The following is a 15481-nucleotide window of genomic DNA, read 5'->3' on the forward strand; positions in this document are numbered from 1 at the left end:
GCACTCTATCAGGGCGACATAGTGAGACTCAGGCCCAAAAATAAACTTATTATATTCTCAATAAGTTGTCACAGCTTTCAAAGATGGCAAAAATTGCTTTTTGATATTTGGGGCCTATTCTATCAAATATTTTAAAGCTACTAAAGATAGAATGTTTTGTTTAACTTTTCAATTTGCTGATTTAAACAAAATGTCATCTTAGATTTCAAAATTATTTAAATCTAAAACTTTAGTTTTTAGTAAGAACTGAAGCCATTTCAGTATTATAAAAGTAGATAATATTGTTTGGGGCATATAGACTATATATACATGTGTATGCATATTACATATATTGTGTATGTATATTACATATATATGTATATTATATATATAACACACACACAATCAGAGCGAGCTGAACAAAATTGTGTATGTAGTAAGCACTCTGCCCTCTCTGGTTTCTTTCATCTTTTTTTCCATTAACCCCACTTTTCTACTCTTAAACCTTTCCAGGGAAGTCAAGGACAGAGGCTTGTTCATTTTCTAAGGTTTAGTGTATAGCAGGCTTCACAGCATCTGGGAGGTACTTCATAATTGTTCCAACTGAACTAACCTCCACTGCCCTCTCTTTCTCACTGAAGTTATTATAATTTATTCTTCAATTATCCTATCACTGATTTAAGTAAATGATTAATAAGATGCAGGCATTTGAATGACTTGTCTTTCCTGAGTGGATTTTAAGGAGGAGAAACCTGAAAGGGAAGAAACCTTCAGTCCCCAGCTCCTGGGTCGCGGACCAGCGTTATCCACGGCCCGCTAGAAATCGGGCTGCACGACAGGATGTGAGTGGGATTGGGAGGTGGTGAGCTAAGCTCCATCTGTGTTCACAGCTACTCCCGGTCACTGGCGTCCCTGCCTGAGCCCCTCGCCTGTCAGATCAGCAGCAGCGTTAGACTCTCATAGGAGTGTGAGCCCTGCTATGAACTGTGTGTCTGAGTGATCTGGGCTGCACGGTCTGATGAGGAGCTAATGCCCTCCACCTTGGAAAATGTGTCTTCCATAAACTGGTCCCTGGTGTCAAAAAGGTTGGGGACCACTGGGTTAAACCATAGGAAGGAATCACCGATGCTCAGTTTTAGGTATAAATGGGAGACGTGCCCCCTCAATAATACCATATTAGCTTTCTTAAGAGAAATCAAGTGAAAATAAAACTTTCTTATCTCTTCTAGACATCAGTGCCAAAGCTGTCCGATCTACATGAAGAATTTCAATTTACTTCATTAGCATCTAAAATAGATAAACTATATAGTTCAGGTTGGGCATGGTAACTCACGCCTGTAATCCTAGCACTCTAGGAGGCTAAGGGGGGAGAATCATTTGAAGTCGGGAGTTCCAAGACCAGCCTGAACAACACAGCGAGACCCATCTCTACAAAACATAGAAAAATAAGCCAAGCCTGCTGGCATACACCTGTAGTCCCAGCTACTCAGGAGGAGCTCTTCAGCCTGGGAATTTGAGGTTGCAGTGAGCAATGATGGTGCCACTACACTCTAGCCTGGGCAACACAGAAAGACTCTGTCTCAAAAAAAAAGAAAGAAAAAGAAAAAAAAAAGAAAAAGAAATAAAATATATACTAGTTTAGTATTTTAGTTTGAGCTGGGGGTAATTTGAAGAGAATAAAATCAGAATGCCACTTACCAAGAAATAGCAATAATGGCCCAGTGCTGTGGCGCATGCCTGTAATCCTATCTCTGGGAGGCCAGGGTGGGTAGATTGCCTGAGCTCAGGAGTTCAAGACCAGCCTGAGTAAGAGTGAGACCCTGTCTCTAAAAAAAATAACCTGGACTTTGTGGTGGGTGCCTATAGTCCCAGCTAATCAGGGGGTTGAAGCAAGAGAATCACTTGAACCCAAGAGTTTAAGGTTTCTGTGAGCTATGACACCCCAGTGCTCTACCAAGGGTGACAAAGCAAAAGACTGTCTCAAAAAAGAAAGAAAGAAAAAGAAACAGCAATAACAAGATCTTCTTGCCATTGAAAAATTGCCAGCTATTTGTATTTTTTTTTTTTGTTACTACAATTTATTTATTATTTATTTGTTTGTTTGTTTTGAGATAGAGTCTTACTTTCTTGCCCTGGGATAGAGTACTGTGGTGTCATAGCTCACAGCAACCTCAAACTCTTGGGCTCCAGTGATCCTCTTGCCTCAGCCTCCCAAGAAGCTGGGACTTCAGGCACCTGCCACAAAATCTGGCTAGTTTTAGAAGCGCGGGGGCAGGGTATGGGGTAATCTCACTCATGCTCAGGCTGATCTCCAACTCCTGAGCTCAAGGAATCCACCAGAGTGCTAGGATTATAGGCGTGAGCCACCTCGCCCGGCCTGTTACTGTATTTAAAATTTGTCCTTAGTTACAAATAGCTAATTTCACAACCATCTTTGGATTTTTTTTTTTATTCAATTCATACCAATAATACCTACTCCTACATTTAATGAAACCGGCCAGTAAGTTCAGATGACATCCCATAAGTCTATGGTTCATAAACAGATAGTCACTTAGGACAAAGTATTTAATAGGTGGTAGAAAACTTAAATTGTAATCCCATCTATTCTATAAAGTCTTCAAAGTGTTTTTAGATTGCTTAAGCCTTGAAAGCAACAGAGCTCTGAAAGGGACAAATGGCTCAACAAGAGCGAAGACTTGCCGTGAAATTCAGAGGCAGGGAACACTGATGGCATCTCGAATCTCATCAGAAGCTTCCACGTTCTTCATATTTCATGGGGTCCTTATAGAAGAATTAAACTGCAAAATAACCAGGACTACAAATGCAGCATTTTTTAAGAAGGGGATTTACCTTATCCTGAGGGCAACCAAAAGAAAAAAAATAGGGGTCGCATTGAAGAGATGTTCTTACTGTGCTGTTAACTGCTTCAGCTCATACTTGGATCTAAGTGCTCACGACTCCCACATGACTAGGACACCCATTTTTATTAGTATTGTATTGAGACTGTATTATACATGCTATTATTCGCACGACTGAATAATTACTATGGGTCGTTATTTTTTGCAAAGTGCAGCTTTTAGTCTTTATGTTGCCATTCGAAGTCTGATCATTTTTGTTTTGATGTGTCGACCTGCAACACTGAGGGAAAGAGAGAGCTGCAGAAATTCCTGTCCTGGGAATCAAGTAACACTCTAAACCTGCGGGAGAGCTTAAGAGCCTTTACTTAAACAATGAATTTAAATGAATCGTTCTACTCAAAAAAGTGCCTTCTACCTCCTACTAAACCTTTGCATTAAGCATCAGATGTGGTGTCCCTAGGGGGTGCTTTGGGGTATTTATTAAGGGGGTATTTATTAAGTCCCAGTAATTTGGTGGTATGCTGTAGTTCCCATTCTGTCTAACTGTGTACTGCTTGTCAGGTACAAATTATACTGACCTATAACCACAGATTAACCCTTGGGTTATTGGGACAATTTTGTATTGCAGATATAGTGATAGAGCATTTGTTCAACTCTGTGTAGATACTGATTTACTGTGCTTAAGACCAATTCTGGGTGTGTGTGTGAGAGAGAGAAAGAGAATGTATGTGCGTGTCACCACTTACATGTTTGGGTATGGATACATTTGTGTACAGTTTTTTCCTAACTTGGAAGCCATAAAACCAAGAAATAGGTATTACTCTTATTTAAAAAAAAAAAAAAAAGTTGACTCAACTACAAAATACCATCAACTGGAGAAATTGAGCTTTGGAATCAGTGATTTGGCATCTCCTGGAATATGATATAATTTGCTAGTGAAATTCTCACCAAAATAAAAACGCTTCCCCTTCCTTGGCCCTTAATTTGCAGCTCTTTTTCTGCTTTCCCCTGTGTTGCAGGTTTGTAATGTTTGAGCACAATTCCTGGGTGAATTTCCTATTTGCCTCTGTGCCTGTTATTTGTGGCAGAGAACTGTGCCCGGTCAGCAGCTCTAGGCCTGAGGCCCGTGGACACTAGATGCTGGGCTTCAGTGGAAAGAGAGATCTGCTTAATTTTGTCCCAGGTGAAGGAGTCCAGCGGTTCCTAGCCTGGACTACTGAAAGGTTCCCACATCCTCTTTTTCCCATTAGTTGAGATGACTTGCAATAGAAATTGTCCAGTGAGTGTTAAGAACTTATTGAAAGATATCTTAGTTTTATAGTTTTGTTGTTAGGGCAAAAAGTGAGAATTCTTACTTCCATGTTAAATGAAAATAAATGCTGATTTGTTATTTATATTCTTAGATGCTTAGCAAACCAGAATCAATAGTTAGTTTTGAAAACTTTCCCATAAATCCTAGAATTTTGGAACTGTGAAGTTGGGTTGGTTAAAAAGTCAAGCTCTTTTAAATTCTAAGGTGAGAGTGCGGTGAGTTACAAGCCTAAACAGCTAAACTTTCACTTTCGATATTTTAACTCTCTTGTGGCCAGTTATAAATCACTTTTTAAAAAAGCTATTGCTGAGGGGTAGTGCCTGTGGCTCAGTGATTAGGGCACTGACCCCATATACTGAGGGTGGTGAATTCGAACTTGGCCCTTGGCCAAACTGCAAAAAAAAACAGCCAGGCAATGTGGCGGGCGACTGTAGTCCCAGCTACTCAGGAGGCTGAGGCAAGAGAATCGCCTAAGCCCAAGAGCTGGAGGTTGCAGTGAGCTGTGACGCCACAGCACTCTACCCAGGGCAATAAAGTGAGACTCTATCTCTTAAAAAAAAAAAAGCTATTGCTGGCAGTTTAAATAAAGGAAAGGAATACAAAATTCCCTGGACAGGTAGCATTTGAATACATGCCTGTGTTTTCTTGCTTGGCTCTTTTAAAGCATTTATAATATTATGATTATAAAGATTACATTATTGTATAGTCATTTGGGTAATCTAAAGTTAAAAGTTAATATTTGTTATGTATCTCGAATCAAGGACCAGAAACAGGAGAAAAAGAAAATATATAATATAAATGTCACTGATATTTGTGCTAAAACATTTTTTGTTATGCAATGATAAATATATATTTGACAGTTCCAAAATTGAGAGATGAATGGGAAGATAGTACAACTATAACTGCTATTTCTCAAGCCAGTAAATTCAGCATGACTAGAAAAGATTACGTAGAGTTTATTCATGTTTTTCTATTTTATTTTACTAATTAAAGCAGGCATTTTAATATACTGATTGGAAAATCTATATATGTATATATCACCTTCCAGTGCATTACTGTTGAAGTTTGTTAAATTGTCTTTTTGAAAAACAGAATGCTTGGAAAGATTGAGCCATATCAATAGCACTTCATTTTTTCTAATCAAAGTCAAAATTATCTTTGGATGATCACCTGAATATTGTATTTAGATCTTTTACGGAATGAACAATGTTACTAGAGAAGATACCTGCTTTAAATCTTTTTCAATTTCTTCTACTTTGCTTTATTTTTATCTCATAATTTCACAATATTCTCACTTTTGGCAAGGCTCAATGCACCTTAAGAATTTTTAACAAGTGGTAAAGAACTTAAGACAGATTCTGTTAGAATCAAAGGAAGATAAAAGATGTAATTTGGCTCGGTGCCTGTAGCTCAGCAGCTAGGGCGCCAGCCACATACACCAGCGCTGGTGGGTTCAGATCCAGCCTGGGCCTGCCAAACAACAATGACAACTACAACAAAAATAGCTGGGCATTTTGGCAGGTGCCTGTAGTCCCAGCTACTTGGGAGGCTGAGGCAAGAAAATTGCCAAAGCCCAAGAATTGGAGGTTGCTGTGAGCTGTGACGCCACAGCACTCTACCCAGCGTGACATAGTAAGACTCTGTCTCCAAAAAAAAAAAAAATTTGACTAGGATGGAAGAAATAGTGACATCCTCAAATCCTGTAACATTTTATTTGTTAATAATCAGAGAAAAGTAATATTCTTGGAATGCTCTGGGTCCAGGAAGAACCACAGGAGTAGCAATTGGCAGTCCTACATTTGGACATAGACTTTTTGTATTAGATCTTTCTGGAACTTAGAGTGTTAACTACTCTGAGTTTATGAGAAACTAGAAGGAATTTCATTCCCCACCACATTTTCAGCTAATATAATGATGGCTATAACTTTGGTTCATGTGTAAGGAAGACAAAGATTAAAAAAAAAAAGTAATTCTTTAACATTTTAGAATGTTTGGTGAACATTTGGAAAATTAAAAGAGTAATAGAAGGAAAGAATATAAAATATTACTATCAGTACTACTATTAGTACTAATACTAATATTACTATATTAGTATTAACTAATACCAATAACTACTAGAGTAGTTAACTATGGGAATTAGTAATTACTATATTAGTAATATTAGTGTTAGTACTAATATTATTAATGCTAATAGTGTGCCCTTGGCTTGTAGCCTTATTAACTGATAATACTTTCACAGGGCAGAAGCAAGAAATACAAGAGAAAACCTTCTGAATCTATAGATTATAGTTCGGGTACAATGGCTCATGCCTGTAATCCTAGCACTGTGGGAGGCCAAGGCGGGTGGATTACTTGAGTTCAGAATTGGAGACCAACTTGAGCAAGAGTGAGACCCTCATCTCGGCTAAAAAGAAAAAACTAACAAGGTGTTGTGGCAGGTGACTATAGTCCCATCTATTCATGATGCTGGGGCAAGAGGCTCTCTTGACCCCAAGAGTTTGAGGGTGCTGTAAACTATGACGACACCATGGCACTCTACCCAAGGCAACAGAACAAAACACTGTCTCTAAATAAATAAATAAATCTAGAGGTTATGGAAAAGTCAGCTGCCTGAACGGCTCAGTAGACCTAAGTCATCCTGCCATAATAACCAATCTAAACTAAATTGTACGCTTTTGTCCTGAGACTAGACATACACAGAAAAATGTCATTTTAAGTTCAAGTCAGCTCTATTTGATACAGAGGCCATTTGGAGACAGTGATTCATTGTTTACCAAATTAGATTGGCCACCTTGTCTGTTTGCATGGAGCCTTGTCATAGAATTAAATACTTGTCTGCATGCTGTTACTTACATAGTTCATTTGCATTTTATTTGCATAGCTCTAAATTAAATTAGAATGATACATTCCAGCATTAGTTTATCATGCTTGTCTTTTATTTTATAAGGAAAATTTCATATGCGATCATTTGACTGTGACTAACTGGCACTCTTTTTCACAATATTTGTAGCAACGCTTCTGACCTCTGGGACTACCGCAACAGTAGCTCTGCTGCGAGATGGTATTGAACTGGTTGTTGCCAGTGTTGGGGACAGCCGGGCTATTCTGTGTAGAAAAGGAAAACCCATGAAGTTGACCACTGACCATACTCCAGAAAGAAAAGATGAAAAAGAAAGGTACTACTGCCGCTGATAAAACTTTCTAGGGGGATGTATTGTTCATGATACAATTAAAATCATGCATTTTAGGGCGGCGCCTGTGGCTCAAAGGAGTAAGGCGCCGGCCCCATATGCCGGAGGTGGAGGGTTCAAAGCCAGCCCTGGCCAAAAACTGCAAAAAAACCCCCAAATAAAATCATGCATTTTAAAGGGAGGTGATGCTTAAGTTAAACAGTGACTTGGTTTTCCGCAGATCACATCATTGTCTTTCAATTTTTTGCTGACCAGGATCAAGAAATGTGGTGGTTTTGTAGCTTGGAATAGTTTGGGGCAGCCTCACGTAAATGGCAGACTGGCGATGACAAGGAGCATTGGGGATTTGGACCTTAAAACCAGTGGCGTGATAGCAGAACCTGAAACAAAGAGGATCAAGGTAAGAAAGGCCCTGTAAACAGTACTTAATAGATATACAGGTGATGAGTCTGGGTGTGTCTCTGACCGCACACTTTCTTGGAAGCCTTAACTAAAGCCCAAAGTGATTTTTAAAGTGAAGTCATTTATGAAAGGATAAATAAACTTTTCAGATAAAATTGGTGCTATTTTTCTAGTTAATATGTGAAGAAGTCTTTAGTTTTTGTTTCACCTCAGCTGTGGAATTCTCCTGGTAGAACAGTTCTGCTCTAACCTTGCCCGCACGTGGTCATCAGTCTCCGATCAGAAGCTGGCCCTGACTTTCCTCCTCTGCCAAGCTAAACAATCGCCCGCCTCTATTTCCGTGGCATCCTTTGCGCTCTACTGATCCATGCCCCATTACCCTAAACTGCCCCCAACACACACCCAGCCTGTCACTGACGCTTCCTTCTCTGAAGCCTCCAAGTCGATTATCATCCTCCCTTCCAAGACCGACAGCAAACCTGTTCATTTCATCTAACGAATACTTAGGCGGGGTTTACTACGTGCTAAACTCCTTTCAAAACTGGAGACCACTATCCTCATTTACAAGGAAAACAAATCTAAAGTATACAGAGGTCAATGTAGCTGTGCGCACTCAGCCGGATAATCGAGGAACGATTCAAAGCTTTCGCTAGTGCCAGAGATAGCACTCGGGACTACGGCCTTGTGCTGCCTCTCTGAGCTGTCTGAGGTTTGGCCTTCGTGGTGAGCACTGAATGTTGCTACTTTACCCTCTCTGTAGGCTTCATATTTTCAGTGTTGGCCTACAAACTCTTGCATAGATGACCACTCAGCAAAACAGATAAAATCTTTGAATTAGCAAGGTTAATGGGTTGAGTCTCCTGTATAAGCACGTATGTCTGGTTCTCATGGCAGCTACAGCATGCAGATGACAGCTTCCTGGTCCTCACCACAGATGGAATTAACTTCATGGTGAACAGTCAAGAGATTTGTAACTTTGTCAATCAGTGCCACGATCCCAACGAAGCAGCCCACGCGGTGACTGAACAGGTGACACAGCAGAACTGCTAGAAGAGTCTGGGGAGGGGGCATCAATGTCCACCTCCAGCATGGGGTTGGCACAGCCTAGAGTGGCTACCACAAGCTTGAGATTTCTTTGAAGTCTTGTGATTTAGCTGGAGGGTTACAGTGAATATTATACTTGATTCTGCAATGTTTCCAAATGGAAGAGTTTTACAATTCCCTCAAGTAGTTAGTAAAACTAATATCCCAAGGAAATGTCCCATTGTTTTTTTTTACCTTCAACACTCCTTGAAATGACCGTAACAGGAATAGTGAATTATAATAATAATAAACAACGTGTCACTATGGGTCAGACACTATTCAGTATTAACTCTTCTAATGGTCACAATAACCCTATATGGTTGGAGCTATTCTCATCCCTTTTCATAGATGAGGAAAACTAAGGTCCAGAGGCAGCAAAGTTAAGTAATTCCTGAAGGTCACAAGATTATTAAGTTGTAGAACTTGGCTCAAACTCGCAGCCAGGCTCCACATCCATTAAACCAGACTGTTCGGGTCAATATGCAGTTTGAGGAACACTATAGCATAGTCATTATCTGGTTATTAAAAATAATATGTGAAAAAGACAAACCAAAAGAATAGAAAGGCATATGGATGAGGCTGCGGGATACTTACAGCTAAAATTGAAAGCTGGATGATATCCAGTGAAGACGATGTAAAATTTGCTTTGTATTGTTTAATATTCTCTTTTGCTTAACTGTTTTAAGTTATAGCTGTTACTGATCAGCAGAGGCATGCTTTAATTCAACAACTAATTCTGCATTTCCCAAATTAAGACAAAATACGTTACTTTAAAAGTATCATTGGCATGAAAATAGATGGGCCAGCATACTCATAATGCTTAAATTATTTACTCGGTTACTGCTTTAACCAATGCCAAACAGGGTCCTCATAAAATGCAAAAAGGAGCCCCCTCCCCACAGATGATCTCATCCTTCCTGATTACAACTGCTTGTCCTACAGAAAAGTGTGTTCCAGTTCACATAAGGAGGGATATTGTTATGGCTGCATAGTATGCCATCTTATTTGTGGAATATATTCCTGTAGTCAGCAAATTTAGTTTATGTTCACTATAATAAACTATTTCTTTTTTTTTTGAGACAGAGTCTCAAGTTGTCCCTCTGGGTAGTGTGCTGTGGCATCACAGCTCACAGCAACCTCCAACTCGTGGACTTAAGCAGGTCTCCTGCCTCAGCCTCCCAAGTAGCTGGGACCACAGGTACCCACCACAATGCCTGGCTATTTTTGGGTTGCAGCCATCATTGTTGTTTGGCAGACCCGGGCTGGATTCGAACCCACCACCTTAGGTGTATGTGGCTGGCACCTTAGCCGCTTGAGCCACAGGCACCAAGCCATCACTTGCTCTTTGAACAAATTCCTAAAATTTGATTTACAGTTCTCCTACTGCAAGAAATTTAGTTTATGGCCACTTTCACTTTTTTTCTTTTTTTGCAGTTTTTGGCCGGGCCCATGTTTGAAGCCGCCACCTCCGGTATATGGAGCATGGCCACTTTTTCATTTTGTGAGAAGTGTAGTAAATATTCCTGTAGTTAGGTATTTAACCACATCCATTCCCAAGGTTTTTATTCCTTTAGGCTAAAATCCTAAAAGCAGAATTGCTGGTGAGCTCGGGCACTGACAAGCCCAGCGGCCCCTGTGTAGACTCGTCATGTTCCCCACACGCCGCGTGTCGCTGTCGGTGACTCAGTCCGCTGGTGTTTCTACTGCTGAAGTTGCTACAGTGGAACAGAATCGATATGTTTGTTTTGGGTCATTTATTATTTATCTCGTGTGCCATTTAATAAACCTTGTGGGCACTGACTCAGGGTGAAAGAATCACAAACGATTATGAAATAAATTAGGTTAGGGACTGAACGTAAAAGCAGTTTCATTTTCCAGGGGAACGTTGATTTCTCTCTGTCCAGACTCTGATTTCCAGTGTTTTCTCCTGTCGCAGGCCATCCAGTACGGGACGGAAGATAACAGCACCGCAGTCGTGGTGCCTTTTGGCGCCTGGGGGAAATACAAGAACTCTGAAATCAACTTCTCCTTCAGTAGAAGCTTTGCCTCCAGCGGACGGTGGGCCTGACCGCTGGCTGGGACTAGGGAGTTTCTGTGCGACGGGTTTTCACCTGAGCATGTCAAAAAGAAATGGGTAAAAATCAAAAATCTCACCTGTGCACGTGTGAACCTGTGACTCACTAGATCAGCACACAAGTCAGTGTAACTTAATAACCACTTACGTAGTAGCTGTTTCTCATGTACCCGTTGTATTTAACTGTACATTCTCAGTGTAAATATGTGTGTGATCGGCTGTTCTGAATGTCCGAGCTGAGCGAGCACGTGAGAAGTGGTTTGAATGCACTTGAAGAGAGTATTACATTTCTGATTTTTAAGACTCTTAGGCAGCTATGGGTTTTCCTTTATTCTTGTTCCTTTCTAAATTTCAAATTCATACGAGGATACAAATTGTTAGGTGACATTTTCAATTCTCACTTTTGTTCTTTGTTCACTTGAATGCGCTCTTCAAGTTCTTCAAAGCTAGTGAGCTTGACAGCTTTTCAGTGTGTTCGCTGCAAGTTTTTATTTTTATGTTCTTCCACACTTCCCTGTTCCTAGGATGCAAGTTTTTATTTTCAAAAACTATACTAAGAAGTAAGTTGGAAAACTGACTTCCCTGTTACCATTTGTATTTCATATTCTGGACCACTCATCAGTAACTGTAACTATGCAAAATAATACAGATGACATGACATGGCTAAATTGTATACATATTTACAACAGCACAGTTGGGTATTTCAGCTGTGTCACCAGCCCCGTGCCTACGCATTCCTATTTTCTATCGTTCAGAATGCTGTATAGCAGGATATAGCGTGTGACTATCCCTTAGTATCAGAAAAGAAAGCACAGGCTAAGAGTCTTTTGGCCAAAATGATAGAAAGTTGAATACTGATTGATTGTATCAACTATTTTGTATAATGTGTTCATTTCTTACCTCTGTTTCGTGTTTTGTATATGGTATATGTATAACACATTTTGTATAGAGTGAACAAGTTGAATAATTTGCGGGTAAAAATAACACCACCCTGATAACTGCGATAGACACAGCTTGAGGCTTCTGTCTCCATTTTGCTCCTTTTTAAGACGTAGAAGAAAGAATACATCTGAAACAAACATTAAAACATTCTGTATTTCAGCTTGCTATGTAAAGTAGCAGTGTAAACTGTACTTCTTTTGACCTGCATGTAAATTCTCTCAAAATGTGAATTGGTAAATGTGTGCTTGAAATTGTACTGCAGTTTATTTCTGCAAACTCTGTAAATTTGTTGTGTGCGTGTGTGTACATATGTATATTTTGGAGTAATCTAAAATTGAAGGGAACAATTCTGCATAGCTCCTTCACTAGTTAGCTCTAAGTTATTGATATGTTGATCTCTAAGGACGCTTGACAGACTGAAGTTAGTTTTCTTATAGTGGAGAACAAACCCACGGTTATCAGCAGATGAGGAAACGGCTGGAGAAAAGCTCAAGGAGGTATTTTATGGTGGTTAATTTATCTGGAAAACCGAGGAACAGAGCCAGCATGTTGAAGCTACCTTGCGATGTGACAATCTGTGTATAAAATAATAGTATGGGAGAAAAATGCTGAATGTTAAGGATGATGTGGAATTTTGTGGTTGAAAAAAAGAAAAAGTTGACATCGACTTTGAGTGCCTTCAACGCTCAGTTTTCAGAGTTGCCTTTTGTCTTCTTTAAGATCAAAAGATCTATCAGAATGAAGAGGGCCCAGTGTAAATATTCACATCTTCTGACCTTTGTCGGGAATGGAAAAAAATCAATTTTGAGGTTTCCCTGCCTCCATGAGTCAGGAATTGTCCTTAAAAAAAAAAAAAAAAGTACTGGCTCAGCACCTGTGGCTCAGGTGACAAGGCGCCAGCCACATACACCTAAGGTGGCAGGTTCAAATCCAGCCTGGGCCCGCCAAACAAAAACGATGGCTGCAACCAAAACATGGCCAGGCATTGTGGCGGGTGCCTGTGGTCTCAGCCACTTGGGAGGTGGAGGCAGGAGACTCGCTGGAGCTCAGGAGCTGGAGGTTGCTGTGAGCTGTGAAGCCACAGCACTCTACCCAGGGGGATAGTTTGAGGCTCTGTCTCAAAAAAAAAAATAGTGCTAAATAAATATTTCTTTCTTTTTAAGGAAGTTAGATGAAAAGAGGAGAAACATCACAGGAAAGATGATAGTCTTCTGTTTATTGTCTGAGAGATGAGGAACTAAAGGGGGATTAGTAAAGCTGAAAACAGTCTTGCTCTGAGTCAGGTCTTAGAACAGAAATGTGAAAGCTTCACTGAGGAGCATGGCAAACTTCCAAACTAACAGGCAAAGGAAAACTCTAGCACAAAATGACATCCAAAAGATGCAGATTTCATGTTTGTTTTGAATTCTTCACGTGACTATTCCTCTCTCTTTTTAAAACTGAGGTTGGGTGTGATGGTATCAGCTTCTGAGGTCTGAGGTTCAGTGATGGATTGAGCTAGATCGCCAGGGATGACAAAGAGGAAATTGTAGGGTGATGATCTGGGGTGGACTTGACTGTTTCATCTCAAAGAGTTTTTAAAAGCCTAAGCCAGTGAATTTTGAGTAAGCATAAAATATGCAGTACTGGCGTTTATGTTGTTCAAGCCATAAAATTAAAGCATAATTTAAAGCATAGATCTACTGTAATTCATAAAAGATGAGCATACATCTATTAGGCTTCTGTTACTGGAAATTATGCAAATAGTAGTTTAAAAAAGGGACTGTTCTAAATGGACTTTTTTAGTTATAACTGTGAATTTGCCATGTGTGTATAGGTATAGTGTAAATTATATCAATGAATAAGACATATCAGTTGTATTTATCTTTGCCTTTCATTTATGTATGAAATATAAATCTTCTTTCTAATATGTGTTGCCAAACTACTTGCCACCATCTGTTTGCTGGAATACTTTTAAAATCATTGTGATTTTTCCATAAGTTCTTAATTACCTTATATCTTCAAAGTAAACGCAGTCCTGCTCACCATCAGATTTTTGTTGCTTGAGTACTTCAAAGACTTGTGTATTTTTCTGGGGAAAAAAAAATTCGTTTTGAAGGGATCACCTTTGATCCTTTATGCTCTATGATATAAACGTTCCTTATATTCTTACATCAAAAAATTCACCTATTAGCACATGATTTAAAAAATAGAAATTATTTTTAAGTGAAATTTGATTTTTTTTCTTCTTTCTTTAGCATCTCGGCAGAGAATGTGTAAGCCCGTGCTAACTCCTCAATATCAAACGGGATATTTAGTTTCCTTTCTAAGAATGGACATAGATTCATGATAGTAAGAAAATGTTTCAAGGCAGCAGGAAGTTAAAGTTTAGCACTAAACAGTGCAACACAAACATGAATTTTTGGTATTTTTTTTTAGCACCTCCTTGGTTCTCCTATAACCATATTAATTAAAAACTGGCATGTGGGTATGGTTGGGTAACATTGCATTGTCTTTATTCTATTTGCTTAGGGATGACTTAAGCAAAAATTAAATGTTTACAAGGCAAACTAGCCAAATTGTGACATCCTGCCTACTGCTTTTGGCAGCTGGAATGAGAACGATGGACTCTCTGGCAGCTCCTGTTGTCATTAGTTGCAATGGCCGCACTTGGTGTTCTAGGCTGTGAGATCGTGGAATTCTTCTTCCTCCATGAATGACTTATCTGAATTGAATTCCAGTACAGAATTCGAGAAGTGTCCCAGATTAATTTAATTTCTACTGAAGTGCTCTTGTGCATTTGTTATTTACCAAAGCACCGCTTGGGTGTGTAGCAACTCTTGTAGAGAGTTGATATAATTGCTGCTTTGACTATTGTTTTTCAGTGTATGCATCAAGAGTGACTATGAGCAGACTAAAGTCACATATCTCTGTGTTCGAAAAATCATTCTAATAAAATTCGCATATGAAACACTTTTTGAAATCTACCTGTGCTTATTTGATATCCGGAGTGTTCAGCATTATGTATGTGATCCTGCGGAAACTATGGAAGAGTGATTATAAGCCGGGCGCTGGGGCTTACGCCTGGAATCCTAGCACTTTGGGAGGCTGAGGCAGGTGGATTGCCTGAGAACAGGAGTTGGAGACCAGCCTGAGCAAAAGTGACACCCATCTCTAAAAATAGCCGGGCACCTGTAGTCCCAGCTATTCAGGAGGTTGAGCCAAGAGGCTCACTTGAGCCCAAGAGTTTGAGGTTGCTGTGAGTTATGATGCCATTGCACTCTACCCAGGGCAACAAAATGAGACTCTGTCTCAAAAAAAAAGTGATGTAAATGGTCAATTCTTGAATAGTGGGAAATTCATTCACAAATGAATAGTGGGAAATTTCTTTTAGTAGCCAAATTCTAGCTGTTTATAGAATTAATGTGAAGAGTCTTTGGGAAAGAAAAGGATATACTGTTACCTATTCAAACCTTTTTACTTTGTTCTTCACAGCCACCACAAAGGGAAATCTTTCTAACTCTCTCTTTTTTCATTTCCTTGCTTTTTTTTTAAATTTTTATTTCTTTGCTTTTTGTTGTTGTTGAGACAGTCCCACCCTATGTCCTGAGCAGAGTGCAATGGCATCATAGCTCACGGCAACCTCAGACTTGGGCTGTGG

At 39.6% G+C, this 15481-nt stretch overlaps 1 protein-coding gene across 1 annotated transcript in view; it reads left to right on the plus strand.

The window, feature by feature from the left end:
• The window catches only part of PPM1K (protein phosphatase, Mg2+/Mn2+ dependent 1K), a 17807-nt gene extending 5309 nt beyond the window's left edge, over positions 1–12498 (plus strand). The window contains exons 4-7 of the mRNA XM_003790020.2: positions 7160–7325; positions 7596–7740; positions 8637–8771; positions 10762–12498. Of these exons, the coding sequence (XP_003790068.1) occupies positions 7160–7325; positions 7596–7740; positions 8637–8771; positions 10762–10893 (578 nt within the window). The 3' untranslated portion in view covers positions 10894–12498. The remainder of the gene's footprint in view (positions 1–7159; positions 7326–7595; positions 7741–8636; positions 8772–10761) is intronic.
• The last annotated feature ends 2983 nt before the right edge of the window (positions 12499–15481 follow it).

Source organism: Otolemur garnettii, unplaced genomic scaffold (assembly GCF_000181295.1).
Source record: "Otolemur garnettii isolate 467f Iridium unplaced genomic scaffold, OtoGar3 scaffold00039, whole genome shotgun sequence".
NCBI classification, from domain to species: Eukaryota; Metazoa; Chordata; class Mammalia; order Primates; family Galagidae; genus Otolemur; species Otolemur garnettii.